The sequence below is a fragment of the Maylandia zebra genome, linkage group LG10, assembly GCF_041146795.1.
Source record: "Maylandia zebra isolate NMK-2024a linkage group LG10, Mzebra_GT3a, whole genome shotgun sequence".
NCBI lineage: Eukaryota > Metazoa > Chordata > Actinopteri > Cichliformes > Cichlidae > Maylandia > Maylandia zebra.
The window spans coordinates 25,385,670-25,396,828 of record NC_135176.1 but is presented as its reverse complement, the minus strand read 5'-3'; the positions used below and the strand labels follow the sequence as shown (position 1 = coordinate 25,396,828).

At 37.7% G+C, this 11,159-nt stretch overlaps 2 protein-coding genes and 1 non-coding gene across 3 annotated transcripts; 1 reads left to right on the top strand and 2 right to left on the bottom strand.

Annotated features, from left to right (window-relative positions):
- Positions 1 to 1,752: 1,752 nt before the first annotated feature.
- cox7b (cytochrome c oxidase subunit 7B) lies at positions 1,753 to 3,684 on the bottom strand. Its single transcript, XM_004561790.2, has 3 exons — positions 3,539 to 3,684; positions 2,486 to 2,601; positions 1,753 to 1,972 (listed from the first exon to the last, which is right to left on the bottom strand). Exons 1-3 carry the CDS (start codon positions 3,573 to 3,575, stop codon positions 1,895 to 1,897), a joined length of 231 nt encoding a protein of 76 aa, XP_004561847.1. The 5' UTR covers positions 3,576 to 3,684; the 3' UTR covers positions 1,753 to 1,894.
- A 462-nt stretch (positions 3,685 to 4,146) lies between these two features.
- On the top strand, positions 4,147 to 4,257 carry trnal-caa (transfer RNA leucine (anticodon CAA)). Its single transcript has 2 exons — positions 4,147 to 4,184; positions 4,212 to 4,257. It is a non-coding gene; the product is annotated as a tRNA-Leu (tRNA).
- Positions 4,258 to 5,467: 1,210 nt separating this feature from the next.
- pgrmc1 (progesterone receptor membrane component 1) lies at positions 5,468 to 10,338 on the bottom strand. The gene is made up of 3 exons (XM_004561789.5): positions 9,968 to 10,338; positions 8,094 to 8,249; positions 5,468 to 7,388 (listed from the first exon to the last, which is right to left on the bottom strand). Exons 1-3 carry the CDS (start codon positions 10,260 to 10,262, stop codon positions 7,294 to 7,296), a joined length of 546 nt encoding a protein of 181 aa, XP_004561846.1. The 5' UTR covers positions 10,263 to 10,338; the 3' UTR covers positions 5,468 to 7,293.
- Positions 10,339 to 11,159: the final 821 nt, after the last annotated feature.

Here is an 11,159-nt window from a genome sequence, read left to right as displayed (position 1 = left end):
ATGCCACCCTATGCCACCCCTGTAGATCGGCCCCTGCCTATATGCTCTTTTTAAATTTTATTGATAGCCACTAAAACCATAATTATGATTAAAATAAACTATATATACTGATGCTTTTTTTCCTGAATACTGTCATCACGTTTAGTGCAGGAAAAAAATGGTAAAAACGTCATTTTCAAATGACAGCACAAAAAAAGGAAAAAAATGCTACCACGAAAAATGTACTGTGTCGACCAATAAAAAAATGATATGGCAGCACATGAGGTTTGTGTGACTAATGCGAGAGAGAGAGCGAGTTTTGAAATGTGAGAGATTTGTGAAGTTTAGCATTTTGTGGTGTAGTTAGTGTGTAGCATTGTCTAGTATAGTCAGTGTGTAGTGTAGTCATTGTTTGGTTTTGTGTGTTAAAAAAATTAGGGTACTATTGAATGTCAAAGTAGGCAATGCTGTCTCTAAGTGGAAAAAAGGAGGAGCAATACACCTCCCATTGTTAGACCTGCAGGTTTTAGGCCTGTGGTGTTCTCATGTAATGTAACAAACCTCATGTTACAATTTTATTTTTTCTATTAAAAAAAGAGTGTGATGCTTGAGTTAGATTTGTGTGTTAGACTATATTTAAATGAAATGTGTATACTTTGATGTATTTTAACCATATATAATACATATTACAGAAAGTAACAGCTGCATATGTGTAAAAAAAAAAAACTAAGGACATTTCTCTAGATCTACCCCTGGCAAAAGCATCAAGGATATTATTTTTGCAAAAATAAGCACATGAAGGAAAAATATAATTAGGTTAATAATAAGGAAAGTAATATCTGTAAGGTAAAAACTGTCAATACCGATTAATACTTTTGAATAAATGAATGAAATTCATAATACATTTTAAAAACATACCAGTAACTAAAACTTAAGAAATCTTTTAACAGATTATTTAGATTCAGGGATAGCTTCTTTCCCAGAGCTATCACCGTAGTAAATAAGCACAAAAACAATTGAACCTATTCCATACCGTCACTGTCATTATATTATGCTGCTATTCATACTGTCATTATATTAATGCTGCTATCCTGTATATATTGTACATACTATTGTTTGAGTACTTACGATTGTTTTTTTTGTACTTTTTATATTTTACATTTATATTTATTATTGAAACTTGCACCAAGGGAGTGGCACTCCAATTTCGTTGTACTCTGTACAATGACAATAAAGGCTATTCTATTCTATTATTGTATACACATCCTTGGATGAATATATTTGATGTACTGAGTACATTAGTTAGAAAATGTGTCACCACTTTGCAAAGGTCCCAAAAGAGATAGCATCATGCTCTGGGGCTGGTACAGTGGTACTGGTACATTGAACACAAATGGATGGAATAATGAAGGATGACCTCCAAATTCTTCAACTTCATCTCAAGTCAACTACATGGGTTGGTACCAGTGAGTGTACTAAAAATCTGACTACATTGGTATTCAAAGCTTTCCAGGTTATTTTTGTTTTTCAGGCCTGTATTTCTCATGTAACAGTATTTCTCATGATCACACAAACCTTGTAATTTTAGATTACCATATTGCTCCCTTCAAATGTCTTAAGCCTCTGTTAAAAAGCCTAATAAAAACACACGGCAGGTAGTAAAATCTGTATTATTTAAATGTTTTAATGCCCTTCAGCAACTCACTTTTCCTCAGTTCAAAACAGTTCTGTCTGATATCAAGCCAACTAATAACTTTATTCAAACAGATGGAGTCAGTAGAATCACACTTAATTTATTTGGACAAAGAAACATGTTGGAATAAACAAGAGCATTTGCTGTCTGAACACGCAGATATTTTATTCATCTGTACAAACAGAAGGGTTGGATGGAAGGTAGCTCTGTCATGGCACCTCTTCACTCCTCTCTCCACGGTTTGGGCTGGATCTTCCCGACAGGTGACAGATTCCAGGTGATGCCAGTCGAAGTTAGCACCTGAAGCAAGAGAAATCAAATTTATTTTTTCAGTATTGCCTGGTGAAAATGAGAAAACAGACAAGTTTGGAAATATGAAACCAATTTTTAAAAAACTGAAAAATTTGCATATCAGTGGAAAATGCGAGTGTGAAGTATCAAACTTTGTTTTTAATTACTTTTTACTTTTGCCATTTAATAAAAACACCAATACAGAAAACATGGTTATTCTGTAGAATTTCATTTTGAAACAAACGTCTCAATACAGTAGGGAGTCTATATTCAGTCCCCAAAACCTTGGCAATTGCTTTATTTAAATCATTTATTCTGTTTTAAACTGAATTAAACCAAAGTATAGTTTTAACAAATGTGATCTCAGTATCGACCAAACTAACCGCAATGTTTTTTGTTATCTTTAAAAATAGATTATTCCTCCTCCCCCCACACCAAACATCCAACCACACTGACTATATTATCAATGTTAAGGTCTGTTCAGGTCATGCTCATAACTGAATGTGATGCGATCAAACTTACGTATCCCCACACGGCTGTGCAGAAGATGGCTCCACTGACCAACACACCGGCACCGTACTTTGAGTGGAAATTCTGGGGGAGGTTGGATCCATGCCTCACCTGCCGCATGGCCTGGCCTACATGACAAGAAGAAACAGTCCTCATGTTAATGACTGAGCTGTCAGAATGAAAAGAGATGATATACAGAAACTACTGAAAACAATCAATTAAAAAAAAAAAAAAAAAAAAAAAAAAGGGAACAAAATCAATCAGTAACAGAAACTAATGATAAAAACAAAACAAATCTAAACAAACATCTTTTTGTTTAATTTTTTTACTTCATCTTATTATTGATGTATATGTAGAGGTATTCATGGAGCGCTTCTATTTTCTATCTAAACTATGTGTTTTTGTGTATTTTTACAGTTGTCCCCTTTCATAACATACACAGTAACTCGTTTTTAAAGTGGGGTTTAAAGAAACCAATACATGCTTAAAATAAGCACGTACATTCTGCTCTCCTGTAATAAATAGTATTTGTGAGTACAATTCGCTGTATTAAATGTTAAGCTCAATACTTCCACAATCAATTTCGCTTTCTGCTAGCCTCTTTTAGAAGGGCAAGTCAAGAGATTTACTAATCTTATTTGCCCTTGCAGTATCGCACTCTCACATCAGACGGGTACATTCGCGTACTTTCAAAAATGAATGCATACTAGGATAAATACTCGATAAAGAAATGAGCATTGCAAGTGTGTTAGCCTGTCACGTCTTCGAGTTACGCAGGTCAGAGGGTCGGACAACGACATGTTTATTGAATAAGGAGCACTTTAAAACGACTACCTAATAATGACTCTCACTTACGGGATATAACTCTGGTTATTAAATTAATCGGGAAAACAGCTTTTTAAGATTTCCTCCTTCAGTGGTGCTAAGGTTAGCCTGTCTGCATGCTGACTGCGGTCACCGGCCCATCAAACTGTCATTCTCCAGGTCAACTAGTATTAAACAGCACACCGATCTAAAAACGCAACCATTTAGGGCGAATTTATATGAAAATAACTGCTTTCTTACCGCTAATGTTCACTGCAGCTTTACCAAACCGGTACATGTTGCCTAGCCTGATGTCTCCAGATACCCTTGAAGCACGGAAGTGTAATATGGCCGCCGCACGTAGACAAAGCGGAAGTTATGCTGCGTTCATGTTCAATAGTAAAATAGTCCCCGCCAATGTACTTGAGTAAGTCATTCAACCTTCCATAAAAAGGCTCTGGTCTCCGCTAGCAAACGAGCTGTTCTCGTGACGATGTTTTTCAATTTTCACATCAACCTACTATATTAAAACCTGTGGAATTAATGCCGATGCTTAGTTATGTCAAATTAAACGGATATCCGCTAAAGATAATATAAATGACTTCATATTTATCCCACTCTTCTCTATTCCCTGAACGCAGCATCATCACGAGTCTTAAAACGAGCATGCGCAGATAAAGTCTTAACATTAAAAGTGAATACAGAAGATAAATACGCACTTTAAGCTGAGATAAAGTTGTAAAATACGCTCACATAACTGGCAGTTGCTTTTGTTAAGAAATATAACGACATATATTACAATCGAATCAAATCATAGGCTACACAGTGTTAGGGTTAAGACCCCTACTAACAACACCGTTGAGCACCGTGTCAGGATGGCCGAGTGGTCTAAGGCGCCAGACTCAAGGATAATCTCCTTCCGCAGAGACGGGACTTCTGGTCTCCGAATGGAGGCGTGGGTTCGAATCCCACTTCTGACACATAACTTTTTTGGTTAAAATCGATGATACAAAATGATTAGGGTAGGCTGAGTAGGTTATTAGTTAATTTCTACAAATTAGTTTAGAACTAATTAACAAGTTTACCAGCTCAAACATTTATGCTAATGTTCTGAGCTTTCTGCACAAGTACTCACTCTGCATTTTGTAGGAATCGTGTGTTTGTCAGGCACAATCCAGGACTTTTTAAAATCAGAGTGCTTTTCAGATGTAAATGAAGTGTAGAAAACTGTTGCAGAAAACACTGATCCACGTAGATTTTCCTGTACAACTATTACAGAGAATGGTCCAGAAACAGAGAAACTACCCAGTGAGTTCTCAGGGTGAAAATATCTTGTTGATGTAAGAGGTCAGATGAGAATAGCCAGGCTCCTATGAGCTGATAGGAAGGTAACAGAAACTCAAATTCAAAGTGTTTATTGTCAGTACAGAAGAAATAGCATTCTCTGTGCAATGACACTCTTCCTTTGCTGTCCATTCACAAATGCCAAGTTAGGTAAGGGGTAAAAGAACAAAAATAAAATTAAATAAAATTAAATAAATAAAAAGATAAAATACGGATAAAAAAATAATAAAAAAGATAAATAATTACAAATAAGTAAGCAAAGAAAAGTGTGGTATGCAGATGTTGATGTCACTCTGTATATTTTATTTTATTTATTTTATATATTTTATTTATTGTTTACTCTATTTAATTTGTAAAATATGTGTACACACACACACACACACACACACACACACACATTTGTTGAGTCGGGATGTTCTAGATTTCACACTTCTGAACCTTCATCTCGAGGGCAGTCCATAGCAGTAGTGCTGCTGTTCTTCCTCATGTCCACTATTATCTCCTTTGTCTTATCAGTGTTGAAGGCAAGGTTGTTGTCCTCACACCATGACACGACTCGTTATAACCGCGGTATGCAGAAGAGCATCTCTGAGCACACAACACACTGAAACTTAAACCAGATGGGCTACATCAGGAAAAGACCACACTGGGTGCCACTCCTGTCAGAAGAGCTTGCGTGGATTCGGCAAATAGGAGACTGGAAAAACATCACATGGTCTAATGGGTCTTAATTTGTGCTGAGCCATTCAGATGGTAGGGTCGGAATTGGGCATAAACATAAAGGCATGTAAACATGTTCAATAAAAATCTAAATATAGATATAGAAAGACACAAGACAGTCAAGTCTTCATATTGTAGTTTTTTTTATTTAAATCAAAACATCATTTCAGGATTATAACAGTATGACTGTATGATGAATAATATATATACGCATACCAGGAATGTCAACATATTGGATGTTTTGTTTGTTTTAAATGGAAGTTACATAGAAGAAAACATTTTTCTACAGTCAGAAACAACTCCTGAGTTACAAATGAACTCACGTCTGAAGGCTTGAAAACGCTTCAAAGTTTAGCTGTTACGTCCATGACAGCTGATCTGAGGGTTGGTTTTGGTCTCTCTGTCATCATGGATTTAGTGTTAAAATCAAGGTAAACAGAATAAATGGGGGGAAATAATTTCCAAATGTTTGTTCGTTTAAAGGAGCACCACGGTGACCGCACTTACCATTACGCATTTTTTCTAATTCATTTACTGACAAGGTTTTTACATGTCTACTGCTTTTACAGGTCAAAAAGCAAATTGAGAATGAAAAGAGCAGCAAATCCTTTGTCTGGGATGTTGAATCCAGATGCTAAAATGCTTAACTGCTGTTCTGTGGTAAGATCGCAGGAGACAGCAGAGGGAGAGAGAAGATGGCCTTTCCATGCAGAGGAAACACATCAACCTGCACTGTCACAGTAGTATTATAAAGCTACTTTCAGCTGTTCCCTCCTGAAAGATACCCTTAAAGAACCCCAAAGGGATCTGTGTCTCTTCCTGGAGTCAAACCAGGGATCTTTCACTTGTTAATAGTGACTATGGAGACATTGATATAAGATCAATCAAATATGTTAAAGGTTCCCACCAAATCCCCTCAAAATCAGCTCATTTTTGGGACAGATTTAGTGTATTTAATTATGCCATGCAAAATTTGACCTTTATACTTGGAATATTTTTTTCCAGCTACAGGAACTGTTAGGAGTAAGCCGAAGGGTAGGGATAACAGACCTATGGTACATCATCATCCTCTTACAGTTTGAACATGCATGCAGGTACAAATCTTCAGAGATCATCAGTACAACAGGCCTGATGTGAAAGTTAGATGTAGTTTGTAAGGAAAATGTACTTACTCTTATAATTAAAGTGACAATGGACGAGTTTTAGATTTAACTTATCATGTTAGGAACTGCACAATGTAGCGGCTACAGAACAATGACACCAGCAGTGTTTAGACTACCTCCTTTAAGGCCTTGATTTAATGACGCAAGTCTGTGTCAAGGGCAGTGTATTATTATTTCCTGTGATTTATGTCATCTTACAGCAATGGATTTTCTTATCACACAGGCCCAAAGACTCAAATGTACAACTAACCCCTATGAGCCAAAGGTTCAGACTTTACACTGCTCAGTTTCAGACAGTTTTTTCTACTTTTGGGTCTCTGTGAGGTCACAGAGAGGGGATGTCAGTAATATGGTTATCTCAGGCACAGAACTCTGCCTGGTGTTTCTGATGGGCAGCCAATCATAACCAAAAATCGCTTCTTGAGACCCTACAGCGAAACCTGGCAACCATCAAGATGAGCTGATCACCTTTTTCAGCACCACATAACTACCAGGAGCTCAACAAAACGCTGGGATTGGTTGGTGGATCAGTGTTTGAGAGATTACAGTAACAGCTCTAAACAATTAAAGAACTCTACATTAGAAAGCTGCATTTCTAACCGTTAATGCCTTCAGACGAGATTAATAAAGATAAACTGAATTCAGTCATTGTATACAAGCCGAGATTGGTCCAAAAGTAGTGGTAGATGGTCAGAAGGTGGAGGAGTTTTCCAGCGACCCTATTAGGGTTATCAAATTACCAATATACATTAAGGCATCTTGTTCCCCCTTGTGGTCACGGTTCATGTTTTAGTTCGCCTTCTTGTTTTTTCCTTCCTCGTCATCGGTGTACTCCGTCGGCTCCTCTCCTGGCTTCAGAAGCTTGCCGATGTAGTCGTACTTCACTGAAACGTAGAACAAAAATCTAATTTAAAAAAAGAAAAAGAAAAAAGACCCGAAGGGAAAACAGCCAAGGTCTGCACGTTGCGATCTGCAGCTGTCTCACTTTATTAATGTGACCTCACACCAAGGCCACCTGCGTGAGGTGGCCATGAAACTCATCCAGAGCCGCCTCAAGTTACTCTTTTTCTCATTTTCTTATGAAAATCAAACATTTTATCACTGCAATTTTGTTTAAGCTCATACAAGCAGTGACATTCTCTGATCGCTCTCTCTCTGTGCTTCTGGGCTGTTTCAGGAAAAAGCCCTGAACACATAAATGGCAGAGATGGCCAAAATCTCTTCCTTTTTCACCTGCATGGTTCCAACAGGTTTTTGCAAATTTGCACTATGAGCATGATGGGAAACAATCTTAAAGCAATCCAGTTGTAATCTGATATCCTTTTAATCTGATAACAGGCTACTGACAGTGAGGAAAATAAATATTTGTGGCTAAAGGGTAAAGGGAGATAATGGATTAAGAGCTGGCAAATCAAACTGCCCGACATACTTGTTGACTGAAACCCTGGTTGATCTAAGTACAGGCTTTATTTTACTATAAATGCTTAGTAAATTATAAAATACACAAGAATTGTAAAACATTTTTAAATTTTTTTCTGTGGCATTTTTGGACCCTAATAACCTGACAGTGTGCTTTATCTTCCACTCACTGGTGAACTGAGACTCCCAATCAGAAAGGCTCTCCTTTTGCATGGAGTTCAGGTCCGACAGGTCATCGTGTTCATCTTTCAGGCCCTCCTTATCCAGGCAGAAGGTTGCCAGACCTCTGGATGCATCTCTGCCTGCAAACACTCCGTACGGTCCATCTGCAAGGTGAGGAAGACATACGATCAGATGATCGTGCATGGGAAAATATCTTGAATATTTGTCTTTAAACCACAGAGCGCGCTGAGGAAAAATCTGACGTTAAAGAAAGGTTATTTCAAATACAGATAATGATACATTTTCCCCAAAACCCCCCCAAAGATGTGGTTCATATCATTGAGGGTGTTTAAAACTCCTAACGAATGCTGTCTTATCCCAGAGTATACTGAACTAGGTGAGTGACCACCTGCCTCAGTTTGGATTTATTTAAAAGATATAACAAAAAGATCAGCATATAGAGTTAATCAGCCTTATTTGCCCCCCCAACAGCAAACAACAGCCAGTCCTAAGGTTTTCCTCGAGAGCTGCCAAAGCTTTTTCAACTTGAGGGCAAATTTTAATATAAGTGATCCAAACTCCTGAAATGAGACAAACCGTGGAATTTAGGCTACAGGGCAGGGTGTGGAATGCACTAAGAAAATCTGCGTGACAGATGACTATCATGTTGTCCAGAGGTTACACGCAACAGAGGTTACATTCTTAGATAAGACAAAACCCGAGAGTGCTCACTCTGTGCCCGTTTCCACAGAAGTGAAAAGTCACAGAGAAAATTGACTGTGTCCAGGAAATCATATCATCCACATCCAGATACTTCCCTAACTAATTTACTTACCTAATTTTTAAATTTTGTGTTTTCACGGCCTCAGACTTTTCTTTAGATTTTTGGCCATTTGCTAAACATATTTTTGGCTTTTATTAATTAAATGGAACTTAAAAAAAACTTGTTAAAGATGACAGTCCTGGTGGTTTTCACTCTTTCATTTCATCCTCTTAGAAAGTGGTTTTCAGAAATGGGAATGTGCAGCTTAAGTGATTTTGTTTGGTTTAAACGTATTGTTGTCCATTTTCTGTAAAGCTATCATCAGAAACAACTGCTATATCTGTGTCCAAAGCGTTGTGTATTGCATTGATGAGACATCAAGTGAAACTGAACCAGGGCTGGGTTGTACTTTTGTGTAATAACAGTTTGTACCATAAGATGGTGCAGTGAGTTTTAGATCAATTCTGCTTAGTCACTACAAAAAAAACATAGTCAAATTAATTCAAAGTAGTCCAAATGTAAAGCTATAAAAAAGAACAATCTAGATAACAGCTATTAAGACATTAACTACATGTTAACAGCACATTCAGACCAATCAGAGAGTCTATCTACTTTGTGTCAAGCTCTGAAGGCACCAATATTTTGACTCCTATATTATGTCCTCCATCCGCACAGTACATACTGTTGTGCTTTTACTATATTACCTGGATGCCCCGGGGCTCATATAAAACCCTGAATGGTCCCTACTGCAGTTTTAAACCCCTAATAGACTGGACTCTTCTATGGACAGAAGAAGTATCGGGTATGTTTTAAACATTGCAGGGATCAAGCCCTTTTTCTAAGGAGAACTCAACGTCTTCATAGACGATCTCTGGCTCCAAGGCCACCGCAGCCCCTCTGTTATGAAACGGGATCTCAGTTAAACAACTAAAGGGGGTGTGGCGCCAGCTCCAAGACACAGAAGTCAACTAAAAGTTGTGCCAAGCAGCAACAGTTTTTTTTTTTTTTTGCATTTAGCGATAGTAACTAAACTAAAACCCACGCTAAACTAACTGCCGTTGGTTTTGTTCGTGGCACGAGGACACCACAGTTAGTAACCACTGCACGCGCGAACGTTACCTGGTCCGTAGAACTTCTTCCCTCTGGTCACGTCAAACACTTTTCCGTTGATGGCCATGAGGATCCGCGGGTTCTGCAGCCCATCGTAGGGCTTCAGCTCCGCAAGCGTAAAATCTCTCTTCTTCATTTTGGGCAGTGGTTTGTCCTCCTCGCTGAGCTCCGGTGGTTTGTCCCCGCGGAAGATTTTGTACAAAAGGAAAAAGCAGAGACTGAGCAGGGTCAGATTCAGCGGAGAAGTGAAGATCTCCTGAAAAATTCCACCAGAAGTTAACTCGCTACTCTCTGCTTCGGCCATGTTGTCGTCTCTTTCCCCTGAACAGTGTGTGCTGGGTGGGATTGGTGGAGCCTGACCTCACACTACTCAACGGCTTAGGGCCGAGCCAGCGCTTGTGATCCCTGGACCAATCACAGTTCTCTCTCACCCTTACAGTCCGCTGTTTGGACCAATCAACGTCTTCTAAGTGCCTCCATAGATATCGTACTTTGTCCATGTAACAATCATCTGTGGAGGCCAAAAAAAGTCTAAAAAGCGCCAAAAACAACAAGGAAGTTACGGTGCGACATGAAACCACCACTAAAAGAAGATATAAAAGACTACAAACAGTTATGTAATATAACAAACAAATTAAACAAAACAACACATAAAATAAATACAGAGATGCAAATTTATACAAATGCTTCTTAATTCCTTTGTGTTCATTTTGGATGTTTTTGACTGCATCTTGTCTTTTTTGTGTATGTGGTCTTTGTTTTCTTCATTTGGTCCCCGAATTAAATTAATGTCCTTGGTCCTGTGGTGGATATCGTCAATAATTATATTGATAACTTTACACAAAAAACTAACAATAATTCTGTTTTAGAAATGATTAATATGATAAGTCTTTAATTAGTTCCAAAACAGAATAAATACATAATAAATAAGTAAATAAAGATATATTTCTAAAAAAAAGAAAAAAAAAGAGTAAATGTAAACAAAAACAGGCTTAAAATGTTTAGAAGGTCCCAGCACAACTACATAATGGCTACATATTCCTATTAAAAGAGATAAAAATGACCACCACAACAAAGTTATGTTATTATAAGTCAAACACAAACAAATGAAACAAAGCAACACACATAAAACAAACACAGAGACGCAAAATGACAGAAAAGCGCTTCTTTGGACTCAGTGTGAAAGTGTTTTTGGTTGTTT

Excerpts from the sequence above, each read along its gene's own strand:
- cox7b (XM_004561790.2), bottom strand. The coding sequence starts at position 3,575 with ATGTACCGGTTTGGTAAAGCTGCAGTGAACATTAGCG. Across the intron at positions 2,602-3,538 it reads AGCTGCAGTGAACATTAGCG|GCCAGGCCATGCGGCAGGTG; the intron begins GTAAGAAAGCAG and ends CTTGTCATGTAG. Across the intron at positions 1,973-2,485 it reads GCACAGCCGTGTGGGGATAC|GTGCTAACTTCGACTGGCAT; the intron begins GTAAGTTTGATC and ends CTCTTGCTTCAG.
- pgrmc1 (XM_004561789.5), bottom strand. The coding sequence starts at position 10,262 with ATGGCCGAAGCAGAGAGTAGCGAGTTAACTTCTGGTGGAATTTTTCAG. Across the intron at positions 8,250-9,967 it reads GAAGAAGTTCTACGGACCAG|ATGGACCGTACGGAGTGTTT; the intron begins GTAACGTTCGCG and ends CTCACCTTGCAG. Across the intron at positions 7,389-8,093 it reads TTGGGAGTCTCAGTTCACCA|TGAAGTACGACTACATCGGC; the intron begins GTGAGTGGAAGA and ends TCTACGTTTCAG.